The sequence below is a fragment of the Trichosurus vulpecula genome, chromosome 2 (genome assembly GCF_011100635.1).
Source record: "Trichosurus vulpecula isolate mTriVul1 chromosome 2, mTriVul1.pri, whole genome shotgun sequence".
Classification (NCBI taxonomy): domain Eukaryota; kingdom Metazoa; phylum Chordata; class Mammalia; order Diprotodontia; family Phalangeridae; genus Trichosurus; species Trichosurus vulpecula.
The window spans coordinates 272148914-272171451 of record NC_050574.1 but is presented as its reverse complement, the minus strand read 5'-3'; the positions used below and the strand labels follow the sequence as shown (position 1 = coordinate 272171451).

The window sequence follows — 22538 nt, the reverse complement described above, 5'->3', positions numbered from 1 at the left end:
CTGTAGATGGGAACCTTAGAAACGCTAGAAAGCAATAGCTGGCAGCCATCAGTGTGATATCAGACTAGCATAGTACAACAGCACTTAAAGCGGGATGCCCTATGGGCAGAGACTGTGAGTCTCTAACACTGAGACACCAGTGAGGACTCTGAGAATCTAGTACCTGAATCCCAAAGATCCAGTGGAGCTGAACTCCAATGTAAGAACATAGGGGGCCCTAGGCATGATCAAATAGAGATGACCACACCATCCATGAGCACATCACAGGCCAGAGCCAGGTTCTGGCAAAAAAAAAAAAAGCTGGAAAGATGAGTAAATCAAAAGAAACATCATCATTGAATATCATAAACTGCAAATCAGACTGTAATAATTGCAGAGACTCAAAGGAAAAAAATAGATTTTCTGCCAGCATATGAATACCTAGAAGAAATGAAGCAACAGATTAAAAAAACATTAAAATGAAGTAAAAACTCCTGAGGAAAGAATTAAGAGAATAGTAAGTAGCTTAGAAGAAAAAGTGGTAAACATTATCCAAGAAATGGAATCCCTAAAAAGTAGAGTAGACCAAATGGTAATAAATGACTCCATGAGATAGCAAGATATTAAAACAAAATCAAATAATTGAAAAAATAGAAGAAAATGTAAGATATCTGACATCAAAAACAACTGAACTAAAAAATGAGTGAAAGATCATTAAAATTGCATTAGACTTCCTGAAAACTGTGACTTTTTTAAAAGCCTAAACAGTATAATTTTAAGAAATCATCAATGAAAACTGCCTAGATCTATTAGAAGCAGAGGGCAAAGATAGTAAGACTCCACTAATCACCTTCTAAAAGGAACCCCCAAAGGAAAAGTCTCAGGAATGCCATAACCAAAATCCAGAAATCTCAAGTCAAAGAAAAATCTTACAAGCATCCAAAAAGAAGCAGTTCATGTACCAAAAAACCATAGGATCACACAAGATCTGACAACTTTCACTAAAAAATAGAGGAAATCTTGAAATATAATATTCTCAAGGACAAAAGATATAGGTTCCCAACCACAGTAACAATTTATCCTGAAAAGCTGAATAAGTTAAATGAATAATAGCAAGAGTTCTTAACTCATAGTCCATGAACTTCTTTAAAAATATATTTCATAACAATTTCAATGCAACTGGTTTTCTATGTGATGCTATTTATTTTATTTTACGCATTTAATAACATTCTGAGAAGGGGTCCAAAAGTTTCATCACTGGCCTCCTCATGACACCAAAAAGGTTTAGAATCCCTGTCCTACAAGGGAAAAAATGAACTTTTAGTGCAAATTTTCAAGTATTTCTGATTTTAAAAAAGACTACAAGTGAGTAGGAATGTTGAAATACAAACATAAGGGTCCAGGGACACTTAGAAAAATAAATTTATTTGAGTAATTGGAAGGAGCTTTCTGATGATGTAGTACTAACATTCTAATTAGGGGAAAAGAAATAACATCCTTTTGAAACCTTATTGTTTGCAAAGGGTATTGAGTAAGTTAAATAAGAAAAACAGAGAGGGAGGGAATTGGTTTTGCACTGAGGGTTTGAACTGGAGGAAGAGAAATAAAGGTAAAAGAATACACTAAAGTAGAAAGGAGATAGAAGGAGGCGGAACTTGCTGCTTCTTATTGTGAGAAGAAGAATGTGCAAACATGGAGGAAAGAGCAGAGGGAGTGACCATAAGATGAAGCTCACTCTTTCAAGAAGGGAAGGTTGAACACACATACAGTTTAATGTTGAAATACATCAAACTCAACACGAATATGGAATTAGAAGGGATTTGAGTTTAAAAGGAAGAATCATACCTTGAAGGACATATTCACAAGCAAAACAAACTTCTTGATCCTGAAGTGAGAGGCAGGGGGATGGGAATTAAAAGGTCAAGGATGGAGAAAAAAAAACTAGAGAGAAAGGAAGTGCCTAAGATCTCCTCTTAGACAATCTAAGAATATACATAGAGGGGAATAGCTGAACAGAGCGTGTATAATGTGATGAAATATTGAGCTGTAAGAAATGATGAACCAATACAGAATAAAGCGAGCAGAACCAAGAAAACAATTTATACAGGGACAGAAGTATAAAGAAAAACAATTTAACTCTGTTGAAAGCACTGACCAATTATGTCTCCAGAGGATCTATAATGAAGCACATTATATGCCTCCAGACAGAAAGGTGATGGACACAAGATGTGTAAAGATATACATTTTTGGATACGGCCATTGTGTGACTTCATTTTGCTTAATCATGCTTGTTTGTTACAAGTAGGGGTTTTTTTTCTTTTCTTTCTTACAGGTGGTTAATAAGGGAATGGTGGTGGAGGAAAGGGAGCTGACAATAACTAAGGCAAAAAAACATAGAGGCATCGTAACATTTTTTTAAAATGCACAGAGGAGAACAGAGGGAAACTTAGAAGAAAGCAGGCAAATAGGACAACCTTGAAAGTAAGGTATTGAATTTATTACATACTTTTTAAGAATGAAAGTAAGCAGTATAAAATAAAGATTCATAGTTTCATAAAGAATCCCCTTTTTTGTTCTGATTGTATGGAAATGTTCTTTTTCTTGGTGTTTAAGTTCAGAATAAAAAATAAAAGCTGTTACAGAGGGAAAAAACAAAGAAAGAATATATTGTGCCATAAGAAATCATGTAAATGAAAGACTGAAGGAAAGCTGGAGAGACTTTATATGAACTTATACTGATTAAAGTGAACAGGACCCGAATAATTTTTAGAATGACTATACTGACATAAGGAAAACAACCTCTAGAAACCTTGCGGTTCTAATCAATGTAATAAAAATAACTTCAGAACAACAGATACAAATTTCAGAATAACAAATAGTTCAGAAGATTAATGTCTTCTGGCTCTTGGCAAAAAAAAAAAAAAGTAATAGACTAAAAGTCCAGAATGAGGCATACATTTTCATACAATCTCAATATGTGAGTTTATTTTGCATGATGATACTTATTTATAATGGTGAGCTTCTATTTGTGAGGAAAAGGGGAATAGGTTGATATTATCGATAGTGATCCGAAAATAATAAGAAAAGAAGGAAAAGAGCATCGATAAAACATTTCCAAAATGTACAGAAAAGAGCAGGAAGAAGTTCATATGGGTAAAATAGACAAGTAGGCAGTTTTGTTGCTAACACATTAAATTTAGTATATGCTTAAAAACAAATGATGTAATAGAAATGCAGAGTTTTAGATATAATCCTCTTTTTCTATTCTTTGTATATTGAAAAGTTCATGTTCATAAGTGCCTGTCAAATTCATAATAGCCAAGAAAAAATTGTTTAAAGCCATGTCTCATTATCCAAGTCTAATCCATCAATTCTCTGCTAAGAGGTGAGTGGCATGATTCATCATCAGTCTTCTAAAGTCATGATTGGCCACTGCATTGATCCAAGTTTTGTAGTTTTTCAAAGTTATTTTCCTTGACATTGTTGAAGCCCATGTAATATCGTAATTGTAGAGATTATTCTCCTAATACTGCTCACTTTACTCTACACCACTTCATCAAAGTCTTCCCAGGTTTTCCTGAATTTGTCATATTTGTCGATTCTAATTGTTCAATAATATTCCATGATATTCATTTATCACAATGTGTTCCATCCACTGTTCCCCAATTAATGGGCACCCACTTTGTTTCCAATTCTTTGCTATGATAAAAAGTTCAGTACACAGGAGTACTTTACCTCTCTCTTTGACCTCTTTGGGGTATATGCTTAATATTACCTCACATACAGTTTCTTGATTTGAGAGGAGGGGTAAACTTCCAAATTGCTTTCCAGGATTATTGGAACAATCCATAATTCCATCAACAATACATGAGTGTGCCCATTCTCCTTCCACCCTTCTAATGGCTATTTTCACCTTTTGTTATCTTAACCAATCGTAGGATTATGAGGTAGAACCTCATAATTGTTTTAATTTTAACTTCTCTTATTCGGGACTTGGAGCACTTTTTCAGATAGATGCTAATAGTTTGTATTTCCTCTTTTGAAAACTGCCTGTTCATATCTGACAGGGGGTGATTCTTTAATGCTATAACTCTAATTCAACAGACAGGCTTGTGCGAGCCAAGAGGAGAATAGAATTACAGCAAGAAACAAGAGGAAGCCCAAACAGGAGATGGAGAAGAAAGCTGAGATCAGCCCTTCAGCTGAGACTAGAAATCTGTTTACCTCTTCTCCCCTCCCCCATGAGTTTCAACAGGAACTGAGTGCTAGGGGTCCCCTTGATGTTGTCCCAGCTCATGACATCATGGAAACCAGTACTGCTTGTGTGGGCCTGCTACAGGAACTCAGAACCCTACACCCTGCTGGAGGGAGGGAGAGAGATTAGAGGGAAGAGTTAGAGATAGGGCTGTGGAGGAAAGGTGAAGTAAAGGGGGAAGAAGTCTATTATTTGTTCCTAGTCTTAAAGTCATGGGGATACTACAGGACTAGACCAGTACTAGAAAGCTGGGTTAGGAATGACTGGCTACCATCATCCCCATTCCCTTTTCAGGAACCAGGAAGAACACAAGAAGGCATTGACTGAGTGAAATAGTGGAGAATTTTATTGACTAAATAACTGGGAAAGACAGTTGTTAGCATGTTGCTGGAATGCCATTCCAAGTCATAAGTTCAAGGGCTCACTTGTTCCTAGGTCGTTTGCCTCCAATGTGGCTATAAGAGTTGTCATCTCGATCTCTGAGCGGCTAAAAGATAAAGAGAAGAGAAAGTAAGATCAGGGTTTTTATTTCTTATGTTTCTTCTTTTGAAAAAGAAGAAATCGATTTAGAATCCAGAGACCCCAAAGAGATCAAAACTATATGTTCATGTTTCTCCCATGCCATCTGTTACTAAATTCCCAGTCTAACCCCTGCCCCACTCCATACAATCCACTGTCAAATCTCTTTAATCTCCTAGACTCAGTTTCATCCCTTCCACCCTCATCCCTCTTCATTACTCACCTGGTAGAGTGCATCATTCTGCATCAGAATCGGCTTGTCAAAAGCTGATCAGAGAGAAACCCAGAAAAGAAAGATCAGTAGGAGACAGGCAACAGATGTCCAGGACATGGGTGGAAAGCACTAAACCCCAAATTCTACGTATAAGCCCACTCAGAAACATCCACAGAATGCTAAAGCCCTTACCATCCTATAACCTTTACTTCATTCAGGTTGATCTTATTTATTCTTAATTATTCAATAAACATTAAATGACTACTAGAGATTAATAAGACATTATTATTACCCTCAAGGAACTGAAAATCTATAAGGATAATAAGACATGTAGAGATAGGAACTGGATCTGTGACTTCATTAATATAGAGACTTCCCAAGAGGAAACTCCATGTACCAAAGCACCTTCTCTGAAGAGAACTGCCAAGAATTTCCAGTATCACAGAGCCAGTTTGCCAAATGCAGGACTTGAACCTAGGTATTTTTGGCTCTGAGGCCTGGTCTCTCTCTACTATGATGCACAGCTTCTCATAAGACAGGTACACAAGTAAATGTAAATTAGAAGATGATAAGTAGATGAGGAATATAGAACACTGAGATCAAATGAAGGAGAAAGCACCTCTAGCTAAAGGAAGTCATGACAGGCTCTGTGAAAGACATAGTCTAATTGACCCAGCTCAAACTCTATCAATAGATGGAGGTGAGACATGATGGGAAGAGGCCACTTGAGGACTACAGAACAGCAGGAGCGTGGAAGTATAAAAATCTAAGAGGATTTTAGAGAATGGTTAGTAGTCTAGTTTGCCTGGCATATAGAGCATGCGAGAGTAAATACTGGTACAAAGTAGGCACTTAATAGAAGGCTGTTATATGTAGACGATATATCGGATTCCATGCCATCTTGGGGAGGGGGGAGAGGGGAGAGGGGGAAGGGGGCGAAGAAAATCTGGAACTCAAAATCATGTGGAACTGAGTGTTGTAAACTAAAAATAAAAAAATCTCAAAATAAATAAATAAAAAAAAGGCTGTTGATTGATAGGACTTGGTAAGAGAGATGAATTATGGAAGACCTTGCATCTTAACCTGTTGATGATTTAACAATGGCAACTCCGAACGTCTTTTTTCTTCAAGTCCCCAGCTCCATCCTCCCCGGATCACTCTCAGAATATATCCTTACCTTCTACTTTATTTAGAAGGTTGAGGCTGTCTAATGTGGGTTCCCTAACCTTTGCTCCTCCGTTCTTTTAACTCTCAATGTCCTTACCTAGTTTCAGAAGAAGAAATAGTAGTTATCTTATTTTCTAAGACTAACTCCTGCTAAACCTCAATGTTCCCTTCATCTCTTCCATCTACAGCTTAATAAATGCTTTTTCATTCATCTATCATCCCCTCTTTTTCATATAGCTTTAATCTCTCCTCTCCTCTGGTTCCTTCCTTTCATCTACAAGCATTCTTAGATCTCTTCTCTTCTAAAAAAAAAAAACCTTCCCTTGACTTCTCTAACCAAAGAGGCAGGATGGGGTAGTGGAAAGAATGCTGGATTTGGAGTTGAAGGATCTGGGTTCAAATCCTAGCTCTGTGGCATACTACAAGGTATGATTTTGAGCAAGATACTGCCTCTCTCTGGGGTTCAATTTCCTCATAAGGAAGCAAAAATTGCAATGTAATTGTAATGTAAAATGAGGCTATTGGACTAGATATAAGGTGTTTTCCAAGTTTAAATCTATAATCTCATGACCTATCATATGCTCTCCTCCACCTTCGGGGCCAAAAAAAAATGGCCTACACAGGCTGGCTCTACTTCCTCACCTCATTCCTCATTCTCTTATTATTTGACTTCTGTTCCTTACTACACTACTCAAAGAGTCTTCTCCAAGAACACTAATGGCTGCCTTATTGCTAACCAATTCTGTCTTCATCTTTCTTTGAGTTCTCTGTGTACCCTGTTAAACATGTCTTCTTTCTTGATACCCAATCCTCCTTTGGTCTCTGTGCACATGGTTCTTCTACCATTTCTCTAACTACTTACTCCTCTTTCACCCTTGACGTTTTCTCAACCCTCTCCCTCATACTAATCATTAATTTCCTCCAAGATCTTTGGCTCTCTCCTCTTTCGATAGTTTTCTCCTTATTAAACTCATCTACTCTCATAGTTTCAATCATCACCTCCTATTTAAATAATTCCTATTAATGTATTTCCACTCAAATTTTCCCTTACAGCTCCACCTACCTGCTAGAAATCTCTATCTGGATATACCATCAATCCCTTGGACTCAACATGTCCAAAACTGAACTTATCTTTCCCCTAAACTTATTCTTTCCCCATCACCTTTATTCCCATCGATGGTACCGTCATCTTCTCAGTAACCCAAAGTAGTAACCTCAAAGTCAACTTTGATTCTTCCTTCTCCCTTATCACCTATCTCCAATTAGTGACCAAGTCCTATTGATTCCACTCCAGCGACAACTCTGTAATCTGTCCCCTTCTTTCTACTCTCACTGCAAACATGCTAGTTAAGGCTCTCATCTCTTCATGCCTAGACTCTTATGATGACCTATAAGCTCTTCCTGACTCCACTCTAATCTTCTTCCAATCCATCCATGACACTGCTGCCCAAGTAAGCTGCCTAATGCACCATCTCTGCTCAAAAACTTTCAATGTTTTTCTATCACCTATCAAACACAGTATAAACTCTTGACACTGGCATTCAAGACCTCCACAACCTGGTTCCTAATGACTTTCCAGTTTTATCCCATGCTATTTCATACTTATATAAAAGTTCATGTATCCTACATTCCACCCAAACAAGACTGCTTTCAGTCTTCTATTCTCATCCTGCCTTAGATCCATGGTTTGGTAGAGCTAATTGGAAGAAACACTAGAAATCATCTATTTCAACCCCCTCATTTTCAGATGAGGAAACTGAAACCTCAAGCAATCAAGTGATTTGTCCAAGATCAACACAACAAGTAAGCATCACAGCTGATACTCGAACCCATGTCTCCTGACTCCTAATTTGGTGTTTATACCATGCAGCTTTCTTCTCTAGTCTCCAGGCCTTTGCCCCCATATTGGTCTATTCAAGTTGCTCTCTTTTCCCTCAAGTGTCATTTCCTTCTCTGTGAAGCCTTGTCTGTCCCCTAGGCCCTACCCACCTAGCTGAAACTGGAAATGCTATCTCCCTGATTAAATTGTTCTTAGTTCTTTTCCTAGACATCTCCCTTATATTTTTGTGATCTGTATCTATTTCTTTCTCTGCTCATATTAGATTATAAACTCTTTGAAAGTGGGAGCTGCATCATATCTATGTATTTCTAACACCTACACTGAGTAGGTAATTAATAAGTGTTTGCTGAATTACATTTATTCTGTAGGCAATGGTGATTAAATGGTGACTCATTAAGAAGTGGACTAACATGATGAGGAAGGGGGAGCATCCCAAGGAGCATGTGTGAGGATGAGCCTGTGCTCTGACCCCTTGATAAAGGACATGCATGATCATCCTCATGGGTACTGCTGGACCCTCACAACAAAGTTTTGTATTAAGAAATTAATCTGGCGGCAGTGGAACCAGCAGGGGAAAGCCCAGAAGAAGGAGCCCCATAGAAAACCTTGGTTATGAATAGTTAAACCTAAAGGATGCCAACTTTGTCTCCTCCCTCTTGTGCATGTAAGAGTTCCTCCAACTCACCAGCTGAAAGATAGCCCTCCTCATGCCCTGCAAAGCAGTAGATTCCAATAGCCAGAATAATGGTGGCAATAATGTTAGCAATGAAAACACCGATCAGGGAGCCCGAGTTCAATTCCACACAGTTCTGGCACACTGTAGAGAAGGAAAGGATAAATGCTCCCTCAGTGTCAGGAAATGCTCCCTGATGGACCTCCTTGCCCACCTCAGGATAGAGGACCTAGCCCAGTGCAAGACCTAGCTATCCCCACCACCTCTCCCTCACAGTAATCTCTCATCCCAAAAATCTATGGGGAACACCCCTGAAGCTCTCAGCTTTGGGAGAAATGAACAAGACAGTTTTCTTAACAATGCCAGAAGCTTCAGGTCATAAATTAGCTCCCTAAACCTCATCCGGAGAGCTGAGCTTTCTCCCTTACTGCTAGAACCATGGAAAGCATGTTTTGGTTTATATGGATTGTTGTCTCAGCTAGGAAGACTTGGATCCCAGCCCTTACCATACACAGCTCCCCCCATCTCCCAACCAAGAAGTTCACAATCGTTACAACTAGGAGGAAAGGGGTCAGGGGGCCGGGTGAATGTAGGAAAGAGATTGATGCTCATACTTCGATAATAAACATGCAGGATAGGAGAATCCTTGTCCTTTTTATTAACACACTGATATACTCCTCTGGGATCCTGGATTTTTCTCCCCAAGTCCGCACTTTTATTGCTTGGATAATCCTTTTCTGGTGATTCATCAAAGGCATTCCATGAGAACTCTGTGGCATTGCACTTCAGAAAGATCTTGTCTTCAGATTCTACCACCGATATCGATAAGGATTTCTCTAGATTAAAAAAATTACAATTATGGGGCCCCTAAGGCCAAGAGGCAAAGTAGGGAGGGAGATAGGGGGAAGGGAGGAAAGCAGGGAAGGGACTATTCTTCATTTCTACCACTCCTGTTAATGAGTCAACAGCCAGTCAATACTGGGGATTGAGTCCTCATTATGTGTTTTCTGCAGATCCAGGGAAAGGAAGAGACACACAATCCCTATTCTCCAAGGAGATCAAAGTCTAATGATATACATCAATTAGGGAATGGCTAAACCAATTATGGTGTATGAATGTGATAGAATATTATTATACCATAAGAAATTATGAAAGGGATGATTTCAGAGGAACCTAGGAAGAGACTTCCGTGAAATGATGCAAAGTAATATATGAACAGAAACAGGAGAATAATTCGTATGATAACCGAAATGTTTTAAAAATTAACAGCATTGAGTTATTTAAGAATTCTGATAAAACACAGTGGTCACCCATGACACTAGAGGACTACAGATGAAGAATGCTGCCACCTCTTAACAGGCAAGGTGAGAGACTCACCTTTAAGATGTCCTTTTTTGGACATAACCAATGTGGAGATCTGCTTTGGCTGACTATGTATATGTGTTACAGTGAGAAAGGGAGGGGGCAGGGAGGGAGAGAGAAGAAGGGAGGGAGGAAGGGAAGAAGGGAGGAAAGGAGGAAGGAAGGAAAGAAGGAAGGAAGGAAAGAAAGAAGGAAGGAAGGAAGGAAGGAAGGAAGGAAGGAAGGAAGGAAGGAAGGAAGGAAGGAAGGAAGGAAGGAATCTAATGAGAGACAGGACTTAGGCAGACAGAATGGACTTTAGCAGAATGAAAACAAAGACATAATACAAGCTGAATAAATGTGTAGTGGTGGGGGGAAGGGGTGTGGAGCTCACAGCATCAGAGAATCCCCCAGCCTTTGCCTGAAGACTCCCAGTGAGGGAAAGCCCACTATCACTTTGGGATAGAGATAGACCCAAAATTTGCTTCTTTGTAATTCCTACCCGCTGCCCTTGATTCTACCCTCTGGGGCTAAGAATTCAGTCTTACTCTTCTTCCCCATGACAGCCCTTCAAATACTTGAAGACAGCTCTCATGGCCTCCCTAAATCTCTTCTTCAGGATAAATGTCACCAGTTTGATTAACTTGATCTGGGAAGATTTCCAGGAGGAAGCAAGCACAGATTTAAAGTAGGAGAAGGACTTTAATTGAAGATTAAGGCAGACGGACCCCTGCCAAAGATGTTTCTCCAATTATACCAGCTCCCCAACCAGGATGCCCCTGTTTTACAAGATGATTTATATTTACTAGCTCCATAAAACATGCAAACTCCCTTTCCCTCTCTCATTAGTCTCCCCCTCCCTGCCCCCCCACCCCCGTCTCACCCCACCCTCCCAGAAAAAGATGAAAACACTGATCGATGGATCTCTGGTGGTCAGGTTGAGACCAGGGCATGCCATGGCTTGCAGAAACCTTAAGGGTTTGGGGTGAACAACCCCTCACCTCCAAAGCCCTCAAGTTCCCCTGGTCATAGGCTCTAATTCTCTAAATCCAGTAATAGTTTGGCTGCCTAGAGCTGGAGAATCCAAATAACTTACCTTCATCATCTGCCTGGACCACAGAGCCTGTGGAAAGAAAGAACACAGATTCAACTGGGCACAATCTATTCAAAACACAAAAAGGTGTCTTTTCCATTTGGTTCAACAATTTTGTTGCTCTTTCCTTCCCCTCCACATCCCCTTAGAAGTTCCTTATATTATATTAAGCAAAAATCCCTATATATATGAAAGCAAAAAGAAAAAAAAATCTAACCCTTCCACACACACACACACACACACACACACACACACACACAATTATAAACTCCTCAAGGAATACACCTTCCTTGATCCTTAGTAGGGGTGGGGATCTACAGGTGTGGAACATTGCTTATAACATCAAATTTTTTTCAAAGTGCTAATTGGTTTTGCTGAATTTTTTTTTCACTTCTCTTAAAAAAAAACAATTTTGTTATAAAGGATGGATCCCTGAAAGAGATAAAGGAGGTGATATTGGTGCTGTAAAAACAAAAAGATATCAACAAAAAAAATCCATTTTAAAAATAAATTCCTCAAGTGACAACAGCTTAATTTAACCCTTATCTATGCTTGATAAATGCTTGTGGAATTGAACTTTCCATTGTTTTGAGTTGAATTGAGTTTCCATGAGTTGGGCCCTAGATTTCCAGTGACAGGAGGCAGGAGGGGAAGGAGATAAAGATGCAGAGTGAGACATTTTTTCCAGCCTAAGATAACTTAGGAAGTTGATAGGAGAGGTTTGTGACACAGGGGGTAGGATCTAGCCCAAAGCACATGGAGGCAATACCAGCAATGGGCCTTGGAAGCAACTGCTACAGTGGCAGCAGCAGCATCTTAGAAAGAAATTACAAGGGGCCCTTTGCTGGCACTGATTGGTAACTCTATTACCTATAAGAAGTTCTGGGTCACAGTTCCAGGTGGGAAAGAGCACTTGTGATCAGTCACAAGGGAGTGGGGGCTCTGGTCACAGTACACAAGGCAGAAAAGAGCACTAGTGATTGTGCTTACAGGAGAACAGGAGACTTCATCACTATTCCAGGACCAATAGGAGTACTAGTGCTTGCATCTGCAGGGGACCAAAGGCCATTTTTGAGTAAAGACAATAGTGCAGACCAGGAAAGCCATAACCCACCTCTCAATGGATCACATCAACTTGGAAGTACTGAAAACTTGCAGAACCCCCCCACACACACACACACAGAACTAGCTCTGAAAACAACAGCATGAAAAATCCTGAAGTTTGGGACAATTCTTCCCCACCCACAGGTGAGCAGAATCCAACTTTAACATAAAGTTCAAAGTCAAGAAACAGGCTGGAAAAATGAACAAACAGCAATAAACTTGACCATAAAAAGCTACTACAGCAGCAGGGAAGACCAAGACACAAATTCAGAAGAAGACAACAATGTGAAAACAGATACAAGAGAGCCTCAAAGTAAAATGCTAATTGGACCCAAGTCCAACAAGAATTCCTGGAAGAGTTAAAGGAAGAGCTAAGGGTGATGACGGAAAAAAAATGGGAAAAGAAATGAGACTGATACAAAAAAAAAGATGAAAAAAATTAACAGCCTGACAAAAGAGGTACAAAAAAATCCTGAAGAAAATAACACTTTAAAAAACAGAATTGGCCTAATGGTAAAAGAAGCACAAAAATTCACCAAAGAAAAGAAATCCTTAAGAGGCAAAATAGATCAAATGGGAAAGGCGGTACAAAAATTCATCAAAGAAAAGAACTCCTCAAAAGCAAAACTGACCAAATGGAAAAAGAGGTACAAAAGCCCAGTAAAGAAAACAGCTCCTTAAAAATTAGAATTGAACAAGTGGTGGCTAATGACTTTATGAGACATCAGGAAACAACAAAACAAAGTCCAAAGAATTAAAAAATAGAAGAAAATATGAAACATCACATAGGAAAAACAACTGACCAGGACATAAATTAGGGAGAGATAGTTTAAGAATTATTGGACTTCCTGAAAGCCATGATCAAAGAGCCTGGACATTATATTTCAAAAAATTATCAGGGAAAACTGCCCCAATATCCCGGAATCAGAGGGTAAAATAGAAATTGAAAAAATCCACCAATCTCTAAAAGAGATGCCAATTCCCAGGAATGTCATAGCCAAATTCCAGAATTCCCAGGTCAAGGAGAAAATATTGTAAGCAGCCAGAAGGAAATCATTTAAATACTGTGGAGTCACAGTCAGGATCACACAAGATTTAGCAGCTTCCACATTAAAAGAGTGTAGGGATTGGAATATGATATTCAGGAAGGCAAAGGATCTAAGACTACAATCAAGAATCACCTACTCAGAAAAACTGAGTATTATCTTTAAGGGTAAAAAAAATATTTAAGAAAATAGAGGAATTTCAAGCATTCCTGATGAAAAAACCAGAGCTGAATAGAAAATTTGACATTCAGACATAAGACTCAAGAGAGGCATAAAATGGTAAACATGAAAGAGTACTCATAAGAGACTCAATGAAGTTAAACTATTTATATTCCTATATGGAAAGATGATACACATAACTCCTAAGAACTTTATCATTATTAGGGCAGTTAGAAAGAATCTACATAGATGGAAGGCATGAGTGTGAGTCAACTGTGTTCGGGTGATCTCAAAAAAAATGAAAGAATGAGAAAAGAAGGGAGAAGGGAGAGGTGGAATGGGGAAATTTTTCCACATAAAAAAGGCTTGCAAGGAAGTGTTTCTATAATGGAAGGGGAAATAGAGAGGGGGGGTGGGCAATGCTTGAGCCTCACTCTCATCAAAATGGTTCAAAGAGGGAAGAATATATATACATACTCAGTTGGGCATAAAAATCTATCTTATTCAATAGAAATATAAGAGGGGAAGAGGATACAAGATATGAGGGAAGGGGAGATTAAAGGGAGGGCAGAATAAGGGAAGTAGTGGTCAGAAGCTAAACAGACTTTTGAGGAGGGACATGATAAAAAGAGAGAGAGGAGGATAAACAGAAGAAAATAGGATGAAGGTAAATACACAGTAATCATAGCTATGAATAGGAATGGGAGGAGCTTATATGTAAAACAGAAACAGATACAGAATAGATTAGAAACCAGAATCGAACAACATGTTGTTTATAAAAGACACACTTAAAAATGACACACACACAATTAAAATGAAGGGCTGGAGTAGATTATGCTTCAGCTGAAATAAAAAAGGCAGGGTTAACAATCATGATCTCAGACAAAGCAAAAGGACAAATGGACAAGGATGTCCACTATCACCCTTACTATTCAATTTGGTACTAGAAACGTTAGCTGTAGCAATAAGAGAAGAAAAAGAAATTGAAGGAGTTAGAATAGGCAAAGAAGAAACTAAATTATCACTTTTTGCAGATGATATGATGATTTACTTAGAGAATCCTAGAGAATCAAGTAAAAAACTACTTGAAATAATAAACAACTTTAGCAAAGTTGCAGGATATAAAATAAACCCACATAAATCCTCAGCATTCCTATACATTACTAACAAAGCCCAACAGCAAGAGATAGAAAGAGAGATTCCATTCAAAGTTACTGTAGACACTGTAAAATATTTGGGAGTCTATCTGCCAAGACAAACCCAGGGCCTATATGTACATAATTATGATACACTTTTCACGTGAATAAAGTGAGATCTAAATAAATGGAACAATATCAGTTGCTTATGGTTAGGCCGAGCTAATATAATAAAAATGACAATTTTACCTAAATTAATCTATCTATTCAGTGCCATACCAATTGAACTACCAAAAATTATTTTACAGAGCTGGATAAAATAATAACAAAATTCATCTGGAAGGACAAGAGGTCTAGAGTATCTAGGGTATTAATGAAAAGAAATGCTAGAGAAGGTGGCCTAGCCATACCAGATATTAAACTGTACTATAGAGCAACAATCATCAAAGCTACCTGGTACTGGCTAAGAAACAGAGTTGTGGATCAGTGGAATAGGATAGGAACACAAGATAGAGAAGTCAACCACTTCTTCAATCTACTCTTTGATAAACCCAAAGAGGCCAGCTTCTGGGCTAATAATTCACTATTTCACAAAAACTGTTGGGAAAATTGGAAAATGGTAGGGCAGAAACTGGGCATAGACCAATATCTTACACCATATACCAAAATAAAGTCAAAATGGGTTCATGATTTAGGAATAAAGGCTGAAACTATAAGCAATTTGGGAGAGCAAGAAATAGTTTACCTATCAGATTTATGGAAAAGAAAGGAATTCATGACCCAACAAGAGATAGAGAGCATTACAAAATGCAAAATGGATAATTTTGATTATGTTAAATTGAAATGTTTTTCTGCAAAAAAAGCCAATGCAACACAAATTAAAAGGGAGGCAGAAAATTGGGAGAAAATCTTTACAACTAGTGTCGCTGATAAAGGCCTCATTTCTAAAATATACAGGGAACTGAACCAAATATATAGGAATACAAGTCATTCTCCAATTGAGAAATAGTCAAAGGACATGAACAGGCAGTTTTCAGAGGAAGAAATTAAAGATATCTATAGGCATGTGAAAAAATGCTCGAAATCACTACTGATTAGAGAAATGCAAATCAAAACAACTCTTAGATACCACATCTCTCCTGTCAGATTGGCTAAAATAACAAAACAGGAAAATGATAAATGCTGGAGAGGATGTGGGAAAATTGGAACATTGTCACATGGCTGGTGGAGTTGTGAACTGATCCAGCCATTTTGGAGAGCAATTTGGAACTATGTTCAAAGGGCTATAAAAATGTTCATACCCTTTGACCCAGCAATACCACTTCTAGAGTTGTATCCCAAAGAGATCACACAAGTGGGAAAAGGACCCATATGTACAAAAATATTTATAGCGGCTCTTTTTGTGGTAGCTAAGAATTGGAAATCAAAGGGATGCCCATCAATTGGGGAATGGCTGAACAAGCTGTGGTATATGAAGGCAATGGAATACTATTGTGCTATAAGAAATGGGGATGATACAGACTTCATAACAACCTGGAAAAACCTACACGACATAATGCTGAGTGAGTGGAGCAGAGCCAGGAGAACATTATACACAACCACAGATATATGGATTCTGTGAGGACCAACCCTGACAAACTTCACTTGTCTCAGCAACACAGGGTGCAGAGACAATTCCAAAGGACTCACGATGGAGAATGCTATCTACATCCAGAGAAAGAACTATGAAGTATGAATGCAGATTGAGGCATGCTTCATGCTAGCCTTTCCCCCCCACACTTTTTTTTCTTTTGCTCTCTTTTGTTTTTGTTTTTGGGTTGATTTTTTTTTGGTCCTGTTTCTTCTTTCTCATGATTCATTTCATTGGTCATAATTCTTCTCCATAACTTAACTAGTGTGTAAATTAATTCAATGCAAAGTTATACGTGGAAGTTATATGGGATTCCATGCCATCTTGGAGAGGGAGGTGGGGGGGGAGGGAAGAAAATCTGGAACCCAAAATTACGTAGAACCGAGTGTTGTAAACTAAAAATTAAAAAAAAAATTTAAAAAGATAAAAGCAAAAAAAAAAATAAAAATAAAAAAATAAAAACAGACCTAATTAAAAGAGATAATCAGGGAAACTACAATTTGCTAAAATGTAACATAGACAAGTAATATCAAAATTTTTACCACAAGTTTCTTTCTTAAAGGCCTCATTTCTCACTATATAAGGAATTGAGTCAAATTTATAAAAAATAAAAGCCATTCCCTAATCGATAAATGTTCAAAGTATATGAATAGATTGTTTTCAGAAGAAATCAAAGCTATTTATAGTCCTATAAAAATGCTCTAAATCACTATTGATTGGAGAAATACAAATTAAAACAACCACCTCATGCCTACCAGAAATAGCAGATGACTGGGGAGTGATGAGGAAAAATAGGTACACTAATAAACTGTTGGTGTAGTTGTACACTGGTCCATAATGGAGAACAATTTGGAACTATTCCCAAAGGGCTATAAACCTATGCATACCTTTTGACTCAGTAATACCACTACTAGGTCTGTACTCCCAATGAGATCAAACAAAAAGGAAAAGGACCTGTATGTACAAAAATATTTGTACATATTTGTGGTGGCCAAGAATTGAAAATTGAGGGGATGCTCATCAATTGAGGAATAGCCAAAGAAGCTGTGGCATATGATTGTAATGTAGTACTATTCCGCTATAAGAAATGCAGAGGAGGGTGGTTTCAGAAAAAACTTGGCAAGATCTATATGAACTGATACAAAGTAAAGTGAGAAGAACTGGAGATCATTGAACACAGTAACAGCAATATTTTATTGATGATCAACTATGAAGTACTTGGCTACTCTAAGACAATGATCTGACACAATTCCAAAGGAGTCATGATGAAAAAATTCTATACACCTCCAGAGAGAGAACAGATGAACTCTGAGTGCATATTGAAGTATAATTTTCTTTCTTTTTTTTTTGTTATGGCTAATATGGAGCTTTTTTACATTATTTCACATAAATAATTTCTTGATACAATTTTGCTTGCCTTCTCAGTGGATGGGGGAGGGCTGGGGAGGGAGAGAGTGAATTTGGAACTCAAAATTTAAAAAGAAAAGAATGTTTTTAAAAAGTCAATAAATAGTAAACTTTTGAAAACAACAAAAAAAAGAAATCTAAAAAAAAGATGGTATTAAAAAGGGATTTGTGCTTAAAGAGTGGGAGAGTGACAATCACACCAGATGAATTATAAATCAGAATATTAATTTATACATTTTTCCAATGGGAGACATTTATGTCTAATAAACCCATACTAGTCATCAAGGTTATCCCTCTCTTCTGGCCAGCTCTCCTTTTCCCAGCTTCCATGGAGACCACCACCACCTTTCTGCTAGGATATTTCTGGGGCACGTAAAAAATTAATCAGAAACAAAGCTAATTTTACTTCACAGCAATATCTGACATTTGTGTAACTTCAATTACATTTTAGACTGGTGTCTTCCTGAGGTGGTTTCCAGGGACACTCTAGTCTCTATGATAAGATGGAGACATCTTAGTATCAGCCACCCCTTCACAAAACATCTCTCTCTCAGGGTGAGTTTGTTAGTTTAAGCTTTGTCTATATAAATGTGAATTCAAAGGAGCTATCTATAATGACAAGGTTTAACCAGGGCCCTCTTTTTTTTTAAGCTCTACATTCATTCTTTGTTACTTCATTAGTCCTCATGGGTCCAATTATCATCACCATGCAGAGGATTCCTAGATCTATATAGACATCCTTAGTCTCTCCTGAGCTCTAGTTTGTTCTTGCTGTTCCTTAGATAAAACGTTTCATTCCCCACCTCCATGCCAAGGCTGTCCTCCATCCCTAGAATGCCCTCCCTCATCATTCTACCTGTTGAAAACCATTAGTTTCCTTCAAAGCTCAGCACAAATGCCACTTCCTACCCAATGCCCTTGCCGATCCCTTCAGCTGATAGATCCTCCTTGTGAAGTTACCTTGTATTTATTTTGTTTATATTTACCTGTGTGTATCTGTCACTTCTCCTCAAAGGAATGTAAGCTCCTTGAGGACAGCGACTGTTTTATTTTTGGCTTTGTAGCTCTAATGTCTAGTATAGCATTCAATAGATAGTAAGGGCATTAAAAATGTTTGTTGATTGATTGGTTGCTTGATACTTGGTACAGCCTTGTTATATTAGCAGAGAGATAGAAAGAGGTAGAGAGAAAGAAAGAGACACAGAGAGAGAAAAAGAAAGAGAGAGAGGTAGAAAGAGAGAAAAGGAGAGAGAGAAAGAGAGAGAGAGAGAAGGAGGGAGCGTGGGAGAGGGAGGCTAAGAATATCCCCTGATGCCAAAGGAATTAAACTAACCCCTCTATTTACAGCCTTATCTGAACTATTCATGATCCAAATACTCCGTGACAGCTAGGATTTGTTTATTCCAGACTGAAACGTCCAGTTACCTTTGTCTACACCAGGTAAAATCCAAGAGGGAGACTGGGGGGTGAGAAAGAAACAAGCATTTATAAAATGCCTACTACTATGTGCCAGGGGAGGTAGTTGGTGCCATAGTGCACAGAGCGCTGGGCCTGGAGTCAGGAAGATTCATCATCCTGAGTTCAAATCTGCCTTCATACGCTTACTAGCTGTGTGACCCTGGACAAGTCATTTAACCCTGTCTGCCTCTATTTCCTCATCTGTAAAATGAGCTGGAGAAGGAAATGGCAAACCACTCCAGTGTCTTTGCCAAGAAAAACCCAGATGAGGTCATGAAGAGTCTGACACGACTGAAATGACTGAATAACAACTATGTACCAGGAACTGTGCAAGGCGTTTTACAAATATTATCTTATTTGATCCTCACAACAACCCGTTATCATTCCCATTTTACAATTTCCTCAACTGAGGTTAAGTGACTTGCACAGGGTCACACAGCTAGGAAGTATCTGGAGCTGAATTTTTATTCAGGTCTTCCTGACTCTAGATCTAGTGCTCTATCCCTTGTACCACCTAGCTGCCTCTAGCAGAGGTTCCCCCAACCCCCTCAAACAGCTGTGTACTATCCAAAACTAGTCTTTTGCTTAGATGGAGCTGGTTGCCACGGACTCTAATATCCAGACCATAGCAAGGACAGGGGGTGGTGATGAGGAAAATGTATGTTTTATAACCTTTCTCATATGAGTGAACATTCCAATAGTGATTTGCCTGCTATCAGTAAATCTTGTAGTTAGATCCTCAGTGTGAGGCTTTGTCTCCTCATCTACAAAATGAAGGTCACGGACTGGATGACCCCTACAAGCCCTCCTAGCTCTGAATCTGTGATTTTAGGGAAATCTATGTCTTTTGAACTCCTCGAGCCTGATGTAAATATTCTGTTCTTATTTCATGTTGATTATTATTAGATTCAAGTCATAGTATGGTATTTTCTGACGTCATGCTCCAGGAACTAACTACGAAGTGCAAGGACATCATCTATATAACACGAAAGGCTATGCTTCTTAAATTCTTCAAGTCTTGGTTTAGAGATGCCAGAGATGCAAAGATCTTCTTTTTCAGATTTCTAAGGCATACCTGGCCCCTCAGAGAACTATAGTTATCTCCTCCACATCATAATTTTCCCCATTGTGGTTTCAATACATCACAGCTTGGCACAAGAAATTAAATGGGAATTTTTTGAGAGTTTCACAGAGACTACAGACAACATGTGAAGGCCAGCAAACAACACAGAAAAAGTTTAGAAACTCTGGAATGCATAAAATGTGCATATAGTATGGTATAATGTTAACATATTTTATCTTTTAATACCATAATAATTCAGAATTCTCTGGTATGAAAGGAGGGCCAAAAAATTATACACAGATTTTTCCAGATTGCACCACTAACCCCCATGATGTGGAAGGGATGACTGTACTTCACACAGAAACCTCAGCTACCCCAGGGTAGCTCTCAATTTGTCCCAGGCTTCTAAACTCTTAGCTTGATAATACAAAACTCCCCACCACCACACACACACTCACACACATAGCACAAATTCAACATGAAAACAGTTTGAATCATAGTCACTTTCTGGAAAACAGGAGACATCTAGCTAGGAGTTAGGTCACCAAGAGAAAAGGGAGCTGGAATGTCTGACCATCCTCTGTCTTTGTGCTCCTGAGTGCCATGAGGAGGGCCAGAGGTCTTCTCCATCTTGCCCAGGCTCAGGAAACCAAAAGGATAAATGAATGACTTCTCTCTTCATCCCTCATCTTAAGCACCATGTTAATCCAAGCTGGTGATTTGACATTGGCTGATATAATTGTATGTAATTGTAGAACTTGAAACTGGAAGGGCCCTTAAAGATCGGATAATCCAGGAGTTCTTTTTTGTGTTCTGAACCTCTGGGGAAGTCTGATGAAGCCTAGGGACTCTCAGAATAATGTTTTTAAATGCACAAAATACATACGATCACAAAGGAAACCAGTTGTATTAAATATAGTTATCAATCTATTTTTTTAAAATCCACAAACCCCAAATCTAGTCCAGCCTCTTCATTTGACAGATAAAGCATCTGAAGCTCAGCAAGACCCTTACCCAGGGACACACAGCAAGCTAATGGCAGAGCTTGAATTCCTAACTCCTGAGAGTGCCCGCTTTATAGCACACCAGCATAAAAGGCCCCACGCAATTTGGCCTCACTGACCAGACAGCAGTAACTTACAGACGGTCTACTCCCTGTGGTACAGTGGACAAACACTAGGAAGTCTTGGAATGAGGAGATATGGGTTTGAATTCTAGTTCTGCCACTTAATTAGCTGGGTGACCTTGACCAAGGTATTTTTATTCTCTCTGAAATGCCATTTCTCATCTGTAAAATACAAGTGATAATAATATTTTTGTCACCTTCACAGAGTTGTTGTGAAGATCAAATGAGACAACGTGCTTTGTCAACCTTAGAATGGTATTTAAAATATGAACTATTATTATTAAGTCCAAGATGGGAACAACAGAATTCTCTAATGTGGTGGGGTCAAACTCAAATAAAAATGGATCCATGAAGTTACATATTGACTTAGAAAACCAAAAAGAAATATTAGCTATGTTGTATTTTTGTTTACTTTGTCCAATATTTCCCAATTATGTTTTAGTCTGGTTTGGGCTGCACTAGAGAGTTTGGAGGTGGCTTGACTAGAAGGAGTGAGTTTGATACTTCTGTGTATCTGAGGTCTCTGGCTTTGGCCCGACTGAGACAAAGACCCCACGGGGAAGGGGAGGGAAGTGAGACATTGACATTACTCAGGCTCTGCCCTTACTCATGTCCCCTCCCTCACTCCTAGTAGGACTCCAGAAAAGCTGAGGCTCTGAATATGGAAAAAGAGTTTCAAGTGCCCCTTTGTGAGGCCAAGCTGGGATGAGGACCCAGGAATGCCTCACCCTAACAAGTGGCCTCTCCCCCAAGTTCTCTCTCCTCCATTTCCCACCCATCCTGGAAACCTTACCCTGAAGAAGAATGATGGTCAGGATCAGGCCAGCCAGACACAAATCCCACTTCATACTCCGCCTTTGGATCTCCTGGACAGTCATGGAATCAGCTGCCTCTATGAAGGCCCACCCACTCTCTTCCTGTACCCCTCAGGCCTTTCAGAAAAGGTAAGAGGTTCTGGGCAGAACCCGGCAAGTTCACAACCACTTCTCTGAATTGTGAGTGATGAGAGATCATCAGAGTGATTGGGGTTGGGGGAGGAGGGGACAGGAAGGGAGCAGGTGCAAACTGATCTTTCTTTCTGTTCAAGGAGGCTTTGGATGCTGGGTAAAGGGAGGAAACAGAGGGCAAAAAAAATATGCTAGAAGTCTCTAAGAGGTGTGTGGGGTGTCCAAAGCAAGGGGAGAGTGGTGAGATTGTAAAGATTCTGAGACCAAGGTATTCTCTTACATGAAGAAAGAGAAATGAAAATTGCATAATTATCATTGGCAATAGTTGGTCAGTAAACATTTATTAAGTGCCTCTATGTGCTGGATACAACAGTAAGGACT

General features: G+C 38.9%; 1 protein-coding gene across 1 annotated transcript; it reads right to left on the bottom strand.

The window, feature by feature from the left end:
• Positions 1-4568: 4568 nt before the first annotated feature.
• Positions 4569-22204, bottom strand: CD3D (CD3d molecule). The gene is made up of 6 exons (XM_036746593.1): positions 22004-22204; positions 11085-11111; positions 9262-9483; positions 8660-8791; positions 4977-5020; positions 4569-4721 (listed from the first exon to the last, which is right to left on the bottom strand). Exons 1-6 carry the CDS (start codon positions 22086-22088, stop codon positions 4656-4658), a joined length of 576 nt encoding a protein of 191 aa, XP_036602488.1. The 5' UTR covers positions 22089-22204; the 3' UTR covers positions 4569-4655.
• Positions 22205-22538: the final 334 nt, after the last annotated feature.

Bases quoted from the DNA above. Each gene is read 5' to 3' on its own strand.
- CD3D (XM_036746593.1), bottom strand. From the start codon at position 22,088: ATGACTGTCCAGGAGATCCAAAGGCGGAGTATGAAGTGGGATTTGTGT. The intron at 9,484-11,084 runs GTAAGTTATTTG...TTTTTAATCTAG, and splicing joins GGTCCAGGCAGATGATGAAG to AGAAATCCTTATCGATATCG. The intron at 4,722-4,976 runs GTGAGTAATGAA...TTTATCTTTTAG, and splicing joins AGAATGATGCACTCTACCAG to CCGCTCAGAGATCGAGATGA.